This window comes from Amblyomma americanum, chromosome 1, assembly GCF_052857255.1.
Source record: "Amblyomma americanum isolate KBUSLIRL-KWMA chromosome 1, ASM5285725v1, whole genome shotgun sequence".
In the NCBI taxonomy this organism is placed as follows: Eukaryota; Metazoa; Arthropoda; class Arachnida; order Ixodida; family Ixodidae; genus Amblyomma; species Amblyomma americanum.
Genome location: NC_135497.1, coordinates 12,854,700 through 12,872,505, shown reverse-complemented (window position 1 = coordinate 12,872,505; position 17,806 = coordinate 12,854,700). Strand labels below are relative to the sequence as shown.

Here is a 17,806-nt window from a genome sequence, read left to right as displayed (position 1 = left end):
GCATTTTTGTCATCGATCGAAAAAGCTGAACAACACAGACTTCAACAAGTTGTCTTCGTCGATTTCGTACCAAGCGCTTCTTGCAAGTTCGCTCGGTAGTCACGTAGCCTTCACTGCATTCGTTGAAATTTTTCTGTGCACTTAAATCAACCGCACAGTAGCTCGATTCCAGACGCCGCGCAAAAAAACAATAACACGGCGTGAAACAGCTGCTTTAGTGCAAAACGGCCTTTTTACTGCCGTCAGCACACGCCCGCGGCACCGAAAGTTACCCACCAGTCAATTTAATAGCAAAGCTTCGAACGCTTTTTGTTTTGCTTAATATTTTCGAACTTTAAACACAATGTGTTGACAAAATAAAATAATAGTTATTTTCATCATTGCTTATTTCTTATTTCTTTTTACAAAAAATTAAGCAGACGGTCCCTCGAATGCTCTCGGGGTGCCGCCCTGCTGTAATTGGCTGATTCCTCGTTGCATCACGTGGTGATGTCTCATCGTGACGTCATTTTGACGTTACTGTCAATAACTTGTGACAGAATTTGTCACAGTTGTGTAATCTAGCCCCTAGTTGCAATTCCATGAAAACAGCCGGCAGTATGAAAATAGTATAAAGCCCGTAATTCACATCAGCATGCAGATTCAGTGCATCTGACGACCCATAATCAGCAGTGCTTAACCAGCTAATTAGAACATGACAGTCACATTTGTTTCCTGGTCATGCATATAAGCTGAATGCTGCAATAAGTTGCGTCAAATACTGAGGTTTTACAGTGGCTCGTGACTCTCTGATGTTGCAAGATATATGAAGAAAACGAAATGTAGTGCATGAGGATGTGACTCTTAGGCATTGCATGGTGTGTCGGAAATTATCTCAACTTCGCCTTATTTCTGGCATTCGTGTTCTGTGCTTTGGAGTCTTCTACTGCATTCGTTTTCCGCAATCTGGATTAAATTGGTTGGCACCCAGATTAAAACCGCTGGTCCTTGTATACTTGCATTGGCACTTGGATTATAAACTGGCTGGCGCTGGCATTGTTCAAGTTGGCGTTTGGATTAAATATGCTGCCGCTTAGATTAAGTGCATAGCACTAAGATTAAATTACATGGCTTGCAGATTATATCTGTGGGCGCTCAGATTATTTCCACTGGCATTAGGATTAAATTCAGTGGAAAAACCTGTAGCAACAAGGATTATGCCCGCAATGGAAATAAAGCTGACATGCGCAGCTTGTTCGTTTGGTAAAGAAAGTGAATCTGATTTGTATGCACACAAACCGAAAACCACTTCAGTTGCACAAATCCAACAATGCAGTCTTCTTGTTATGCCAGTGCAGTGAATTTGTTAGTACTTTGCACATAGTACCTTGATGGTACCTTGTGCCATCATCAGCTTTGTTTGCAAGGTGGATCTTTCATGGTCCACTTTCTCTATCTGAAGAAGTTCAGCATTTTCATATTTCATGGTTTCTTGCTGCGTAAATTTGCCACCATCCTTAATTAACCCTTTAATACCCACATTATGAAGGAGTCAAAGAAAATAGAATCATTTCCTTCACGTTATGCTAGCTAATGCACCCACATTCAAAACTCGCTCAAGTTCAAATCAGTACAACCGTTCATAACAGAGATCATACATAGGTAATATAGCAATAGCAACAGTACACGGACAAGCCCTAAGATTACGCTGGGCCCCAAGCACAGTGGAAGAACAGGAGAGAGGTGCCGGAACGGTGCACCTTGGATATGGAGCAGGCGTGCCGTGCCGGGTATGCACGTTTCTGCTGCACGCCGACAGATGGCATGGAGGTAGGGGGGAAGGGGGGGGGGGGGGGGGGCCAATGGCAAACCGCTGGAAAGGAAAAAGGAAGCCACAAAGCTGGTGGATTAAAGGGGCCCTGCGACATGGATAAAGCATGCGGTCTTTATTATTTGTATGTAGAGTAAAGGACATTGTGACTCCTAAACGCACCGAAATAGTAATATTTCATGTTTTAATCTTCTCCAGAAATGCTCGTTTCGAGCAGATGGCGTCGCAATGCGGCGGCCATTTTTGGTAGCGCAAATGAGGTGGCATCCAGATTGGGTGCTGCCTTTTTGATCGGTTGGGCATCCAGTTCGAATCTTGTTCCTTTATACTCGCGAAATGGATCCAAAATATTATGTCTCTGAGTATTGTAAGCTTTTCGCATGCCACAAAAACTTGAAAGAAGCAGTGAAAGCGAACAAAAACTAGTAAGAATAACATTAGAGGCGACACTTTCCTTTCCTCTTCAGACTTTCAAGGGGGCGAGCGCAGTTTTTTGAACCACACCAAGAAGGCAGCGAAAAGAAAAAAAAAAGGTGGACGCACCTTGCCCAGAAATGTGAAGAGAAAGGCCTGACAGGAGACGGGAGGCAAAGTTGGGGGGAAGGGAAGGAGAGAGACAACCTTTCAATTCTGCCAACAATGAAACATCAGGGAGCTTTGTTTGTTGAGTTCGTCACTCCTTTTCTGTCTACGGCGTGTATGCAAAGAGACTACACCGTCAAAATGTGCGGCTGTGGGCTGCACCGGCAAAGCAACAATTGCATGCAAGCTTCCGCTGCGTGTGTGCCAAGTGCAGTTCTCATTGGTAGTGCCCAACCTTAGTACTGGGTGATTGAAATGGGCAAGTGGAACGTGTTTTTGTCTGATCTTTTTATTTTGAATTTTCAGAGTGAAATGACTTTCGTTTGCATGCTCAGATTTCAATAATTCTTTTTGCACTGGTCTATGGAATGTATAATGAATCCATTTAATGATATTATTCGGCACTGAGTAAAGCATCGCGGTGCCCCTTTAAGGAAATTGAGGTGGCAATTGAATGACGGGTGGCTTCGACCGAACGCAGAGGGGCAAAGAAGCGTAGTTTTCTCGAGGTGAAATAGGTCAAAAATAGGAATCTTATCAGTAATGTAATAGTTAATCAAAATGAACTGGAAAACCATTCCCGCAGGAACAATTTACTATTTTTTGCCGTCCCTGACACTGGTAAGGAATCCTGGGATGAATCAGAGATGAAAGTTCTTAATATCTGCGGGAAACACCTAAGCATAACCTCAATAGAAAGAACTCGTAATCAACTGAGAAAAGAATCAACTGAGAAGACAAGGCCGATAGAGTTGAGCCCACTTATAACGAACCTGACGGTCATTGTATCCGAGGTTTGTAGTAAGTGAACTTCCCATGTTACAGCCAAAGATATAAAGTCACACAGTGTGAGTTCCTTATGCATGTCTGTTTATTCAAATAAAAGCCTATTCCGGCGCTTTCTTAAGCTTCCATAGCAGTCACATGCCCCTTGCTGATAGCGCTACTACCCAAAAGACGCTTTAGGGACGTGACGTAACTAATCGTGACAGAAGGCTTTATGGCAGCTAGTGGTAGGTTGGCTTCCTCGACATCGTCTTCATCACATTCTTGACTATGGAAGAATATTCCTACTTGGCGTGCTAATATTTTCTTCAATGTATGGCTCTCCAAAGTCGGCGGTATCATCCGCACCAACGAACTCATCCGAAGCGACATCAGGTCGGGCTAGCTCCGTATCGACGACGTGGTGCCACAATCTAAATGCATTCAATAACGACGTCCTCTTCCATCGCTCCTGGGATTATAAACTCTGCCTTACAGATGCAGTTCTTGATGCATCTCGCAATCAGTTCCATCCATGCAAACTTACTCCACAGTGAAGAAAGGAGTTACCCGAACTGGGACGTTGGCATCTGGTCAGTCAATTTCTATCTGATGCACTGATAACGCAGCACGGATAGAACACCTAGAGCACGTGAATTATGCCAATGTCATGTTTGCAAGTCTGGCTTGTCGCGTTCAGTGGCAGAATAGCGTGGTTGCCACAGTCAGGGAAGGAGTGGTGCGCTGCACAGTTGTCGCGGACGAACAGGACCTTATATTTTTTAAGCCATTCAAGTCGCCTCTCATCCCCATACCTCCTCTAAATTTATGCCTAGTGAAACAGTCGTCGAAAAAAAACGTCGCGCATCGCTCAGGCCTTTGCATCGTGCCTATAGCGCACCAGAATGTAGCTCCCAAAGCACTGAGCCTTTGCGAGTCTTCCCGATGACACCTGGCCGGTTGCTGCCGTCCATGACCACGGTAACGCAAAGCTTACTGCACTTTTCTCCAGCACAAAGCCCCGCATGCATTTTTGACTGCTGCATCTGGCAAACCACTTTGTCAGCGTTTCCTACATCCCATATTATTTTTTTGCCTTTGGATGACTGCATTGCTTCCCTAGAAAGGGGGGAAGGAGGTGTCATGGGGGCTTGGAGGTGCTCGGCACTCTCCTACAACCCAGGTAAAATTCCTTACTGGTCCAACTTGTTTTTGGGACAAATTCCCAAAGTTCCATCAGCACCAGTTGAGAACCAGCTCGGTACAAATTGGTTCCAGTTCCAATTGGTTCCAGGAAGCGTTTCAAACCGGTTCGGGATTGGTTCACCCGCACTTTTTTGCAACACAGCAACTTTTTTTTTTTTTTCAAATGAAATGATGTGTGCCAGTGCGTACATTTGCCCACCAAAAGCTGTCTGTGCTATGCAGTCCGAAAATGTAATCCACTCTATGCGACAAGAAAACTGAAGGAAGTATGGTGTCTAGGAAGTAAGCTAATTGGCACTTCTGCAGTGTGTTTTTGGTAATTCTAAAGCTTTGTACACCAGATTAATGTGAAAGCTTGAGTTTTATAGTATCCCCCTTTCACATGCTTAAGTACAGCTTTAATCGAATTGTAGAGCCGTCAGTGACGGTGGCCCAGTGGTTGTGGTGCTCGGCTGCTGATCCGAAAGACACGGGTTGGATCCCGGCCGGTGCGATGAAATTTCGATGGAGGTGAAGTTCTAGAAGCCCATGTGCTATGCAATGTCAGTGCACGTTAAAGAACCCCAGGTGGTCGAAATTTCCGGAGCCCTTCACTACAGCGTCCCTCATATGCTGAATCTCTTTGGGACGTTAAACCCCCATATACCATTTAATCGAATTGTTGGCACTACTCTAACCCATAAAGCACCGACTGAAAATGGCTTCCCTTTTTTTGTGCCGTGTACCATAAATATGTGAAACATAAGTGAAACAACCCAACCACGTTGTGCATCATTTACTTTCGGAGGCATTCCTTGCTTCAGACAGAAGATACTGAATAAGACCCTTCACGATGGCTCAGTGGCTGTGCTGCTTGGCTACTGATTGCAAGGTCGCAGGTTCCATACCGGTGGCGAGGCTGCATTTCGATAGTGATGAAATGGAACAATGCGCATGTGCTGTCCGAAGTGAGCGCACTTTGAGAAACCCCAGCTAGTCTATGTTAATCAGGAGTCCTCCACTACAGTGTTCCTGATAGGCTCAGCTTCACCTTGACACTTTAATCCAAATACACCGGGTGTCCCAGCTAACTTGAGCCAAGGGTTAAAAAGTAAATTATTACGGCTGTGGGAGGTGGTTGGTTCGAAACCGACCGCTGGACACCCACCGGTAAAAATGGGTACAAGGAAGTGCGACACCAGTTGAGGCACACAAAGGACTTAGGGAGGGTTGTCTATTATCACCGCCACTCTTCATGATTTGTGTGATGTATGTGGAAAGGAGGAGGTTATAATCTCTTGTACAGATTAGGCAAGGTGGTTGTAGGGCAGAGGCTCTCGGATTTTATGTATGCAGACAATATTATACTGTATTAGCTGATAGCAGGAAGAATTACAGACTCTGGTTAATACTCGTGGAGAAGAAGATGCTCTAGGCTTTATTTTAGTGCCATTAAATCAAGTTTTTGTATTTAATGATTGCACAGATCAGGTGCTCACAGTACAAGGACATGAGATACCCAGGTTTGCAGAATGCAGATATCTTGGGGTATGGGTAAACAAAGGACAGACATGCATGGCGAAGCATGAAAAGACTTTTAAAGAGAAAGGGCGAAGAGATTCCGCGAAAATGAAGCATAGAGCATTTTCGGGTTACAACAGGTACGAAGTACTGAGAGGTATTTGGAAAGGAATACTGGCGCAGATTTGTGTCAAAGGGCAGAAGTTCAGTTGGGGCTAGAAATAAATTAGAGAGCTGTTGGCAGATTAGCAGCAGGTCCCCAAGGCAAAACCAGAAATGAGACAGTACAGGAGGACACGGGCTGGGCATCGTTTGAAGCACAGGAAGCTCTGAGCAAAATATATGAAGAATGCTGAGTAAATTGGACCATAACAGGTGGGCAGCTAAGGTATTTAAATACTTGTACAGAAAGACCGTCGACCCCCGCAGGGGGGCGCCTGCAGCTTGCAGGCGTCGCGACGGTGAGTGGCGACACCGCGGGTTCCCGAGCATCCGCAGGGACCTCCCCGCAAGGGGATGATGGTGAACCGTGCATCACCACGGACCCGAGCACCCACGCCTCGCCGTGCGTGGCATCGCCGTGTCCGGGGAAAAGGGGATCCTGGTGGTTGAGCCGATGCCGAGCGTTTGGACCCTTAAGGCCCCTCGGCGGAGGCAACACACCACTTTGGCCCCAGCTTCCTGTAGACGGCACCTTCGGCCTGACCCGACCGGGGGAAATCGGCAGTCGCCTTTTCCTATTCTCCACTTCATCTTTCACTTTCCTACCCCTTTCTCACAACTCTCCTGTCTCCCACTCACTTCTTGGCTTTTTCCTTTTTCCTGGCGGCGAGGGTTAACCTTGTGTGGCTGACAAACCTTTGTTACGCCATATTTGGTTATAGTGATGGTGTACAGCTGGCGCAGACAGGGCTTTTTAAAGGCACCTGTCCCGTCCCCATGTAGGGCTCCATGGTGGGTGGCTGCCACCATTGCTGAACAAAGAACACATTCCATGGCTTCTCATTTTTTTCAACCCGATCTCCCTCGAAAAAGAGGGCGCACCGAGACAGATAAATTCTTCAAAAAAAACGCTACAAGCTTCCCTCGATTCCACGTTGTTCACAGCGAACACGAGGAACAAACTGCTAGACAAGTGTCACCATTCATTGTTACCAGGACTTTAACAAGTGCCATAGGAGAAGGGTACAAGATCAAAAAACTAGCAAACGGAGACCTTCTTTTAGAAGTTTTATACAACCACCAACAAGAGAAATTGTCAGAAGTGAAGTCATTCGGAGATATACCGGTCACAATCAGCACACACCGATCTTTGAATACTGTTAGGGGAGTTATCTCAGATGATGACCTCAAATATGTAACTGATGAAGAACTTCTGGAAGGTTTGAAGGAGCAAAACGTGACCAACGTGTACAGGATAAAAATGAGACGAGATAATAAAGAAATCCCCACAAAGCACATTGTCCTGACATTTGCATCTAGTATCCTCCCCGACTCCGTAGAAATAGGCTACATAAAGCTCCAACTAAGACAGTACATACCAAACCCATGACGCTGCTTCAAATGCCAACGTTACGGCCACAGCTCTCAGAGTTGCCGGGGCCAACTCACATGTGCTAAATGCTCTTCCCATGAACACGATTCCGAAAACTGTGCAGTTGAACCACACCTATGTGTAAATTGTGAGGGCAGCCATCCTGCATACTCACGCACATGTCCAGTTTGGAAACAAGAAAAGGAGATTGTCACAATCAAAGTCAAAGAAAACATAACATTTAGGGAAGCGCGAAAGAGGGTAGCTTCAATACACAAACCTACTTTCTCCGATGTGGTGCAAAGGGGCACAGCACCACAGCCGCTTTTGGCTCCCACTCAGGCCACACGCAGTGAGCCTGTAGTGGGGCCACCCGTGCCCAAGGTGGCAGCAGCTAGCGCTGCGCCACCACCCACAAAACAGGACGAGCGGACCTCCAGGTCCGCGGGCCCCAAGGTCCCTCCCCACACGGAGAGGCCGAACATGAAAACAAACGTGCGGCTTGCACGTTCGTCCAGCGTGTCGGAGGATGCGATGGACACGATGGACACAAGTCAAAGTAGTCCTAAGGCGTCGACGTCGAAATGGCGGCAGGGCTCCATAGACCGAAAAAAAAAGAAAAGCCCCGAATAAGGGCGCCTGAAAACCCAACCTAGTTCCTTTCAGTACCCACATAATACAAGATGGCTTTTATACACTGGAACTGTAGGGGACTCTTACATAACCTAAGCGACATAAAAGACATATTAGCCACATACTCACCTGTCGCCTTGTGTTTACAGGAGACAAATTTAGGCTTTAAACACGAAAGCATTCTAAAACACTATAAGGTCTTCCGCCGTGACCGAGAGCAGGTGAGCCGGCTTTCGGGTGGCGTAGCCATCATTGTTAACAGTGGAATCGCAGCCCGAGAACACAAGCTTAAAACCAAATTAGAAGCTGTGGCGGCCATCCTGCACACATTTAAAACACTCACAGTGTGCTGCGTTTATATTGATCCACATCTTAAAATAACACTCCAAGACTTACAAGACATTTTAGTGCAACTACCAGAACCGTTTTTGATGGTCGGAGATTTTAACGCCCACTCCAGTTTTTGGGGCAGTAACAAAACTGACACTAGAGGCCAACTGATCGAGGATTTTATACTCTCCAATAACCTTTGCCTCCTGAACACTGGCAAACAAACCTATTGTTCCCCTAGCTCAGGAAAATTCAGTTGCATAGATTTGTCTTTTAGTTCGTCCTCGATTTTTACAGATTTTAATTGGGATGTCTTAGATAACCCATATGGAAGTGATCATCTACCCATACTAATTAGCTTAGCACATTCACCCGAAGTAATCCCAACTAAACCACAACGATGGAAACTGCACTTAGCCGACTGGGCACTGTTCCGTGAAAAAGCCAGCCTAGATAGAATAGTTTCTGACGACGGGAGTGTAGACGAACTAAACGAATGTCTCACAAACTGTATTATTGCCGCTGCACGCCAAGCTATTCCTCAATACTCTGGAATAGTAAAACAAAATCACAAATACTGGTACACAAAAGAATGTAAAGAAGCAAACAAGAAACAAACCAAAGCCTGGGGCATTTTTCGCAGATACCCCACACAGGAGAATTTTATAAAATTTAAAAAGGCGAGAGCAAAAGCTCGTTATATCCGTCGTAGTGCAGAAAAATCTTCTTGGAAAAATTACGTGTCGTCGATAAACAACTCAACCACATCAAAACAAATGTGGGAGAAGGTCAGAAAGCTAAAAGGCAACTACTCTCCGTTCACAGTCCCCCTTCTTACCGCCCCCGGTGTACAGACTAGTCTAGAACAACAGGCAGATATTTTAGGCGAATATTTTTCCGAAGTTTCCAGCTCATCCCACTACAGCGATTCATTTTTAAAATACAAAAAGACAGCAGAGAAACAAAGACTGCCGACAGACTGCGGTACAAACGAACCGTACAATAGTTTAATTACAATACAAGAAATCCAAACAGTACTTTCTGCCGGTAAACATACCGCCCCCGGCCCAGACCAAATACATTACCAAATGCTAGCCCATCTTTCTGAACCTGCCGTAGAGGCGCTTCTAAAGTTTTTTAACAAAGTTTGGGTATCAGGAAAAATGCCCAAAGCTTGGAAGGAAGCTATTATTGTGCCGTTTCTTAAACCCGGGAAGCCACCAACCGCTCCGAACAGTTATAGACCCATAGCCCTTACCATTTGCCTCGCCAAGTCCTTTGAAAGTGTCCTAAACATAAGATTAACTTTTGTCCTTCAATCCCGTGAACTTCTCGACAGCCATCAATGTGGTTTTAAAAAAGGATGCTGCACCACAGATCACCTAGTCCGCCTTGAAAATACTGTCAGAGATGCGTTTATACACAGACAACAATGTCTTGCAGTCTTTTTTGACTTAGAAAAGGCATACGACACAACCTGGAGGTTTGGGATTCTGCAAGACCTTGCCGAGCTTGGCGTCCGCGGCAGGATGTTAAATTGCATAAAAGACTTTATCCAATCGCTCATTCCATGTGCGCCTAGGCTCGACCTTTTCAAAGAATTTTATTCAGGAAAATGGGGTACCCCAAGGCTGTATTTTAAGTACAACTCTCTTTGTCGTAAAAATGAATTCTATTAGGAAAATAATCCCAAGGTCCATTATGTATTCTGTTTATGTTGACGATCTTCAGATAGCATGTACATCCTCAAACATATCCACTTGCGAAAGACAAATACAGCTAACAATAAATAAACTGGCAACATGGGCAGACAGGAATGGTTTCCAGTTCTCTCCACAGAAAACAGTGGCCTTACTTTTTTCACTGAAACGGGGTCTACAGACAGACCCCACATTATACCTAAACGAAAGCCAGTTACCTTTAAAAACTGAACACAAATTCTTAGGCATAACATTTGACCGAAAACTAACTTTTCTACCTCACATAAATGCCTTGAAAAAGAAAGCTTCTCGATCGCTGAATATACTCAAAGTGCTTTCACACAAACACGGGTTCTGACAGGGCAAGCCTTCTACACATCTATCGCTCTGTGGTACGGTCCGGCTTAGACTATGGCTGCCTGGTGTATGGTTCTGCAAGGCCATCCTACTTGAAACGACTAGATCCAGTGCATAATTTGGGGTTGCGTCTTTCCACTGGCGCTTACAGGACGTCGCCCATAAACAGTCTTTATGTCGAAACAAACGAACCATCACTTAGATAGAAGAAGCATGCTTACATGCTCATACGTCCTAAAAATCCGTTCCCTTCCAAAACACATCTGTTATGAAATAGTTACAAAGTGTCCATCCAGAACAATCTTTAACAACAAACCGCAAACCACCAGGCCACTGCTCTTGCGCTTTGAAGAGATCTGCCAGAATCTCGGCATACTGAACACATTACCCAGCATTGCGCAAAGACGAGGTCCACTGCCTCCATGGTATGATTTTCCTACATTGTGCGATTTCACTCTCACACAGTTCTGCAAAAAGCAAACTCCACAACTCCAAATAGTACAAGAATTTCTGGCACTTGGGGAAAAATACAATGGTTTCACAGCCTTTTATACTGACGGTTCGAAAACGGATACTTATGTAGGAAGTGCAGTGGTGCGAGGGAATTCGGAGACAACAATACGACTTCCACAGTGCGCATCCATCTTCACTGCAGAATGTTACGCAGTATATGTGACCGTAGAAAAAATACTCAGCGAGAACCTCGAAAACGCTATTATTTACACAGACTCTTTATGTATACTTACAGCCCTCCACTCAAGAAACGCAATCACTCCTATACTTGGTGACATTATACACAACATAGTAACAGCCACAGCTAGAAGACAAAACATTAAACTCTGCTGGGTCCCGAGTCATGTCGGCATAAAAGGCAATGAGCGAGCAGATTTCTGTGCTGCTCAAGCTCGTGGCAAGGAAATAAAAAAAGTAAATATACCCTTGAATGACTGCATGAAATTAGTACAAAGGAAGTTAAGGAAAAAATGGCAATCGGCTTGGAACAGCGAATTGAATAATAAACTACACTTAATAAAGCCGATTTTAGGTGAATTTAAGTCATGTGTGCACCAAGAACGTTTTAAAGAAGTGATTTTATGCCGTCTCAGAATAGGCCACACGCACCTTACGCACAACTTCCTGCTAACAAAACAAGATAAACCTGTTTGCGAAGAATGCGGAGGTGAACTTACAATTAACCACATTTTATTCTCATGTATAAAACTAGAAAAACTAAGAAAAAAGTACTTCACTCAATTTTATCATGAATGCATTCCTTTCCACCCTACATTGCTTTTAGCTGATAATGCCATTGTTAACATACCTTCCATTTTTAGCTTTTTAAAAGCAGCAGGTGTACTTGAAAAGCTGTAATTATTTTTTTAACCACTGGATCGCCTTTATACATGATACACATCAGCCACTTTCTCATTCTTGAGAAGTAGGCTGAGGCTGTTTATTTGATTGGTTGGGAGCCTCAGGATCCTTGCTAGCCAAGGAAAGTCGCTTAGGCTGCCTGACCATCTTTAAGGCTTTTACCATTAGCCATTTCCAAATTTCTTCCCTTTTATTACTAGGCAGTACAATCTTTTTAAGTCATCTGCACCATCGCCTCTTTTTTATACTCCAAAACATTCTGTAGAAAAGCAATTCTATACCTTGTGCTTGGCGCATGATGGCCTTAGCTGCCTATGTGCCATAAAACCCAACACAACACAACACAACACAACAGAAAGACCGTCGACTCACAGTGGCGAAAAACGATTAGAAAACCAAGACAGACAAATAAGGAGCTTTAAACCACAGATCAAAAACACAGAGGGTAAGAACTGGGTTAACTCAATGGAGAAAAAGTAGACTCTAGAGATTCTATGCCTGTGTGGAAAATGGAAAAGGCAGATCAGGAAGGAATGGGTCAGTGATAACTCTAGAGGCAGTGCCCTACTTTTTGAATTGAGATAGGGTGTCTTACAACGGGAAGCTGCAAGAAGAAATTTAACTGAGATTATGACACGTGCTGTGTGTAGTAAATATGTGGGAACAGTTGAATATCTGATTCTAGTATGTGGCAGTATCCATCTGGATGTTGATGCAGGCACAGTCACTATCTCTGAGGCCATAGGGTTTAGAGATAACAAAGGCAATGTGAATAAATCTCCGGTAGACATTAGCAAACAGCGATTGGGAAGATTGGTAGCTCAATAGCAGGGCGGTGATGTAAGGATGCAAGTTCAGGAGTAAAAATTTTTCAGACATAAAATAAAGATTCTTATCTAAAGAAAGCGAACTTATAGATAACAGTACCTTTAAATTTGACAGATTGATCAGAGAAATATAAAGAAAAAGAATACCGAGCATGGCGGCACCTGCCACCACCCTGTTTCAAAAGGGACGCTCTAACATCCATTCATTGCCCATCTATGCTAGCGCTGCCCAGAGTTATGGTATCACAGTTGTGACAAAGCGTGCTCTTCAGATTTTTGCGCATAAAGCTGGTTCACATGCAAGTGACTGAGCGAACTGAGCAGCGCGTCGCAGTGAAAAATTTCAAACTTCTTGGAACCTTGTTACTCTGTCCGCTCGAGTCGCCACAATGGCTCAACGCAGGTTTTTAATAAGGGAGTAATTACTCATTGACATCCACTTCGGGTGGATGGAGTAGTTACTCCCTTATTACAAATCTACTCTACCTTGAGGGATTCCCCTAAACATTTGACCAACACTGCTCCCACTTCGAGTTATAGATCAACACGCTCTCGCCCTACCATAAGCTTCCCGTCCCGGCTAGCTTCGTTGATAGAGGGACTGCTCCGGTGAAGCGGTGGTCCCCGGTTTGAACCCTGGACCAGGACGAATTTTTCTTTACGTGCGAAGTTTCTGGGAAAGCTGTATAGCTTTCCTCTGTAGCCGTGTGGCTGCGCTCGGGTGGATGTCAATGAGTAATTACTCCCTTATTAGAAATCTACTCCAGCTTGGGGGATTCCCATAAATATTTGACCAACACTGCTCCCACTTCGAGTTATTTATCAATTCGCTCTTGCCCTGCCATAAGCTTGCCGTTCCGGTTAGCTCAGTTGGTAAAGCGACTGCTCCGTTAAAGCGGTGGTTCCGGGTTTGCACCCCGTACCAGGACGAATTTTTCTTTTAACTACGAAGTTTCTGAGAAAGCTGTATAGCTTTCCTTTGTAGCCGTATGGCTCCACTTGGGTGGATGCAAATGAGTAATTACTCCCTTATTACAACTCTACTCCACCTTGGGAGATCCTCTAAACATTTGACCAACACAGGTTTTTGCAGCGCCGCGGCAGAAATGGCGAGCGTTTTCACTTGCATGTGAAACAGGCTTAAACTGTTCTAGGTCCATGTTTATAGGCAAGCATCATGTTGGTAAACAAAGGTGGTGCTGCAGTCTGCAACGGCACATAGTGTAGGCAAAAACGCAGCATGCCTACACTGTGTCAAGCAACGCTGCCTTCGAAACCAACTTGCGTATGCGAGTATTTCAAACCATGCGCGTCGTTTGTGCTTATAAGAATTTTTGTTGACGCTCATAGAGTAGTTCTGCACTTTTCCAGCCTGTTCACCAGACCGAATTGCTAGGCAGAGCGCTGCATCGGCTTCCCTCCGCACTCCTAGCCTGAACAACAAAACAACCCACACCCCTACGTTCACCATGTGCACTGTTCAGTCGTTCAGTCGCGAGCAAGTACGTGATTGTCAGTTTATGTCGTCCGGGATCGCGAGTGCTCCAGTGTGTTACCTGGCTGCCACACTGTTCAGGAGGACTTTTAAAGATTCAATACAAATTATTTGCTATACCAAATGAGCTCATATTTTGCCCAATTGTTTTGAGATGCATAGTGAACAGAATAAAATAAACAGCTTGAGTCTGAAAAATGGTGTTATGACCCCTTTTAATAAAATTGAGAAAGCATGAGGTATAGAGAGAAACTGTTCTTAGCTTCTTGATCGATACAGCATACCCGTGATTGCTAGTGCAAGAAGTGGGATGACGCAAAACCATCTTTTTCATATGATGAACCTTCTGATGATGCTTCCTGTTTTCCCTGAGCCACTTCACTCCAGAAAGCGTGTAAGTTATTGGACACTTAAGTCATACAGTTACATTGAATAACGCAAATGCGATCTCTCTGTCCTTTGAAGCTTTGTCGAGTGCGCAGCGAACTTAAATGCTTTATTCTACTTGATGAAAGAGACATTTGTGGCAGGAGTCGAAGTCTCGCTCCACCGGTAATGTCCGCAAGAATGCTCTCTTGGCTGAGAGCGGTGGGCATTCTTTTCGACGACCACTCTGGCTGAGAGCGGTGGGCATTCTTTTCGACGACCACTCAGCACGCTTGTTGCTATCGCTGACGCTAAGTCATTGAGTTCTTTGTAGGCTCGAGTCAGTGCAGTAAAGAGTCCCTTTTAGTAGCCTTTTTTGCTGTCTATCTGGCTGCCATCACCACTATGTGACAGTATTTTGCATATTTGCTAGGACCACCTCATTTTTATATTTTCGGCCAAATATGCAGCACAACCCACTTTTTTGCAACTGGCTTCTTTTTTTAAATGTCATTCACTTCAGTTTTATTGTAAGCATTTTAAGCAAGTAGTACATGTTATGGAGAGCCGATTAAAGCTTTTATATTGCTCATGATTGCCATGTAGAGTTTCTAAAAAAAGTTTTAAAAAAAAGTTCAAAAATGATCCGTCTTGGGCTAAAAAAACAAACTGGAAAAGAAAAAATTTTGTACTGGCAGTTTGTTGATGAATGTTACAAAAGTACAAACCATACACATTGTTTATAAAAAATTGGGAGTGCAAAAAGGAAATACTTTTTCGTAAAATTTTTACAGGAACCATGTTTTGCACTCGTTTGCAAAATTCCAAGGGCTGTCACATTACAGGAAAGTTTTTTCCTTAGAGACATTAAGGGAAATTGCTTTTGACAGTTAATAAGAAACCACAAATTTTGTGTAAAAAATTGAAGGGGGTCGAACACTTATTCAGGTGCCTTTGGCATGGAATAACCCTAATAGGTTTAAAAAGAAAGGAAAAAGACATGCCATGCTACTGCACCACTTGTTTAGGTTCGTAGATGTTGTGGAAGCAGTCTGAAAGCTGTGGTTATTTAATCTGATTATTGTGCTATCTTACTGTGTGTGGGAAGAAAGCCTTAAATACTGACACTTGACAGGAAATTTTCCATATTTCACGGTCGTGGTCTTTTTCAGAAATGAATGTTTCAAGCTTTAGTTTGAAATGGTGGTCGATGCCGTTTTGTTCATAATTTATAGTTGTCAATGCAGTGACTTTGTATAGATTGACGATTTTTTGTGTGTGTGAAAAACTTTTGAGAAACTCATTCTCCTTTTTGATATAAATGTGCTGTTAGGTTTTAGAATTTTATAATAGTGAATTGAACTCACAGCTCCCATTCTTTGTGTGTTTTTCTTTCTTTCTCACAGGCTGAGAACCCCTTTGTCCGAGCCATTGTATTGTCCATCTCAGTTGGTGGCGACACTGACACCATTGCCTCCATGGCAGGAAGTATTTCTGGTGCTTTTCATGGCATTGCAGGCATCCCAATTCCGCTTCAAAGGCACTGTGAGGGCTTGGACATTACCCTCAAATTGGCTGATGATCTGTACAATTTGTAGAGGTGCACTGAGCTGGTAGTGAGCGCTGCTGAGAAGCCCCCCATTTCCCAAACAAAATGCACAAACACAGGAAAGCAGCACAAAGGAGGTAAGGACAGGGTACATCTGACATGGACAAACTGGACTGGGACATGCACTGCAGCTGCTCAAGATCTAAAGGAATAGCAATGAAGCATGAAGAGAATTGCACTGGTGATGTATAAAGGAAGGCAGAAGTCAACCTACAAGTTCCTCAACACCTCTTCAAATTTCGACCGCCGTGGTGGCTCAGTAGTTATGATGCTCGGCTGCCGGCCCAAAAGACATTGGTTCAATCCCGGCCGTGGCGGTCAAATTTTGATGGAGGCGAAATTCTATAGGCCCTTATACTGTGCGATGTCAGTGCTCGTTAAAGGACCTCAGGTGGTCGAAATTTCCGAAGCTCTTCACTACAGCGTCCCTCATAGCCTGAGTTGCTTTGGGATGTTAAACCCCCTAAACCAAATCAGACCATCTTCAAATTTCATTCTTGCACTGCTCTTCCCAAAGATAATTTCATTTTTGAATTCGTTTGGCAGTGGTGCATAGATTCTGTGTTGTGCATCTGCTGCTTTGCGATTGAAGCTTGCTTTTGTGCATTTTAGTTCATCATGCATTTTCTATGGTGTAAAGTGAAGGAACCTACCATGCTTTTCTGCAAAGCATATACTTGGCACCAATGTGTCTTAGTGCCTCACGTAACCTGTTCTGGCCTTCTTTGCACCATTGGTGTACAGGTAGAAGCAGTATAATAAAAGAGAACATAGGAGCGCATGGCCTCTACACTATCACCACCGCTGCCGCCATCTGACAACGAGAATGGGCGGCACCAAGGGCATGTGTGGAAGGAGCGGCTGGCTATGCTTACTGGGCATACGCCTTTGGCACCGATTCTCACTGCCTCTCGGCAACAGCGGTCCGCGAAGTGCAGCGGCCACACGCTGCCTTGTTCTTTCTCATATTGCTTCGGCCTGTACTCGTTAGCAGTGAAACTAGCCCAGACCAAGGTGTTGGTTTCATCTGGCTGAGCGAGGAAAGTTGTGGAGCAGCTGTGTATGCTTCTCTGCAGGAAACAGTTTATGGGGCTCGTTCTGGACGTCTGCTGGTCAACGAGCTGGGTGTCTTTCTGTCTGTCACCCCCCACCATAACTACAGCCTTTTATGGCCAGTTCATTAAAACAAGCATGCTGTTTTACTGTCTTGGATGGAACTGGTAGCTGTTCCCATCTTGCCTGACTTCGGGCTTTTTTTTTAAAAGCTCAGCTCTACAGTTGTCTGAACAACGAATTTTATGCAGTAATAGTTGACGAGAGGCTGGCCAGAGGATCCAGTCACATTTGTTGTAGGTATTAAACCAGGTCTCTTTTTCTTGTTTGTGACTAAACGTAGTTTTTGAGCTCTTAAGATACACCAAAAGTATTTTAGCATTGAAATTCAGGGTATTTTTGAAGTCTAGAAACAGTCATTGTATACTGTCATGCAGTGACTGGAAGTAAATGATTATGAAACCTCAAGAAATGCTTTGTAGTGCTTTTCAGTGTTGCAGATGGTTCAACACATTACTACATGGAAGTTTTATCCGAAGGCATAGCACACAAGTGTTGGCAACCTCCTGAATTTGAAACACAAATGAGGGGTTATGTTCATCTTGATGGCTTTCTGCTGCAGATTTTTTGATGATTGCTTTTTCTTTGCAGATGCTCTCATGTAG

At 44.2% G+C, this 17,806-nt stretch overlaps 1 protein-coding gene across 2 annotated transcripts in view; it reads left to right on the top strand.

Annotated features, from left to right (window-relative positions):
- Positions 1 to 17,294, top strand: part of LOC144110139 (ADP-ribosylhydrolase ARH3-like) — a 43,790-nt gene extending 26,496 nt beyond the window's left edge. Inside the window, exon 6 of one of the 2 annotated variants that reach the window (XM_077642970.1) lies at positions 15,886 to 17,294. In XM_077642970.1, coding sequence (XP_077499096.1) covers positions 15,886 to 16,077 — 192 coding nt within the window. In that variant the 3' untranslated portion in view covers positions 16,078 to 17,294. Of the gene's footprint in view, positions 1 to 2,277; positions 2,395 to 15,885 lie in introns of those variants that run through there. The other variant, XM_077642980.1, reaches the window with a different exon arrangement.
- The last annotated feature ends 512 nt before the right edge of the window (positions 17,295 to 17,806 follow it).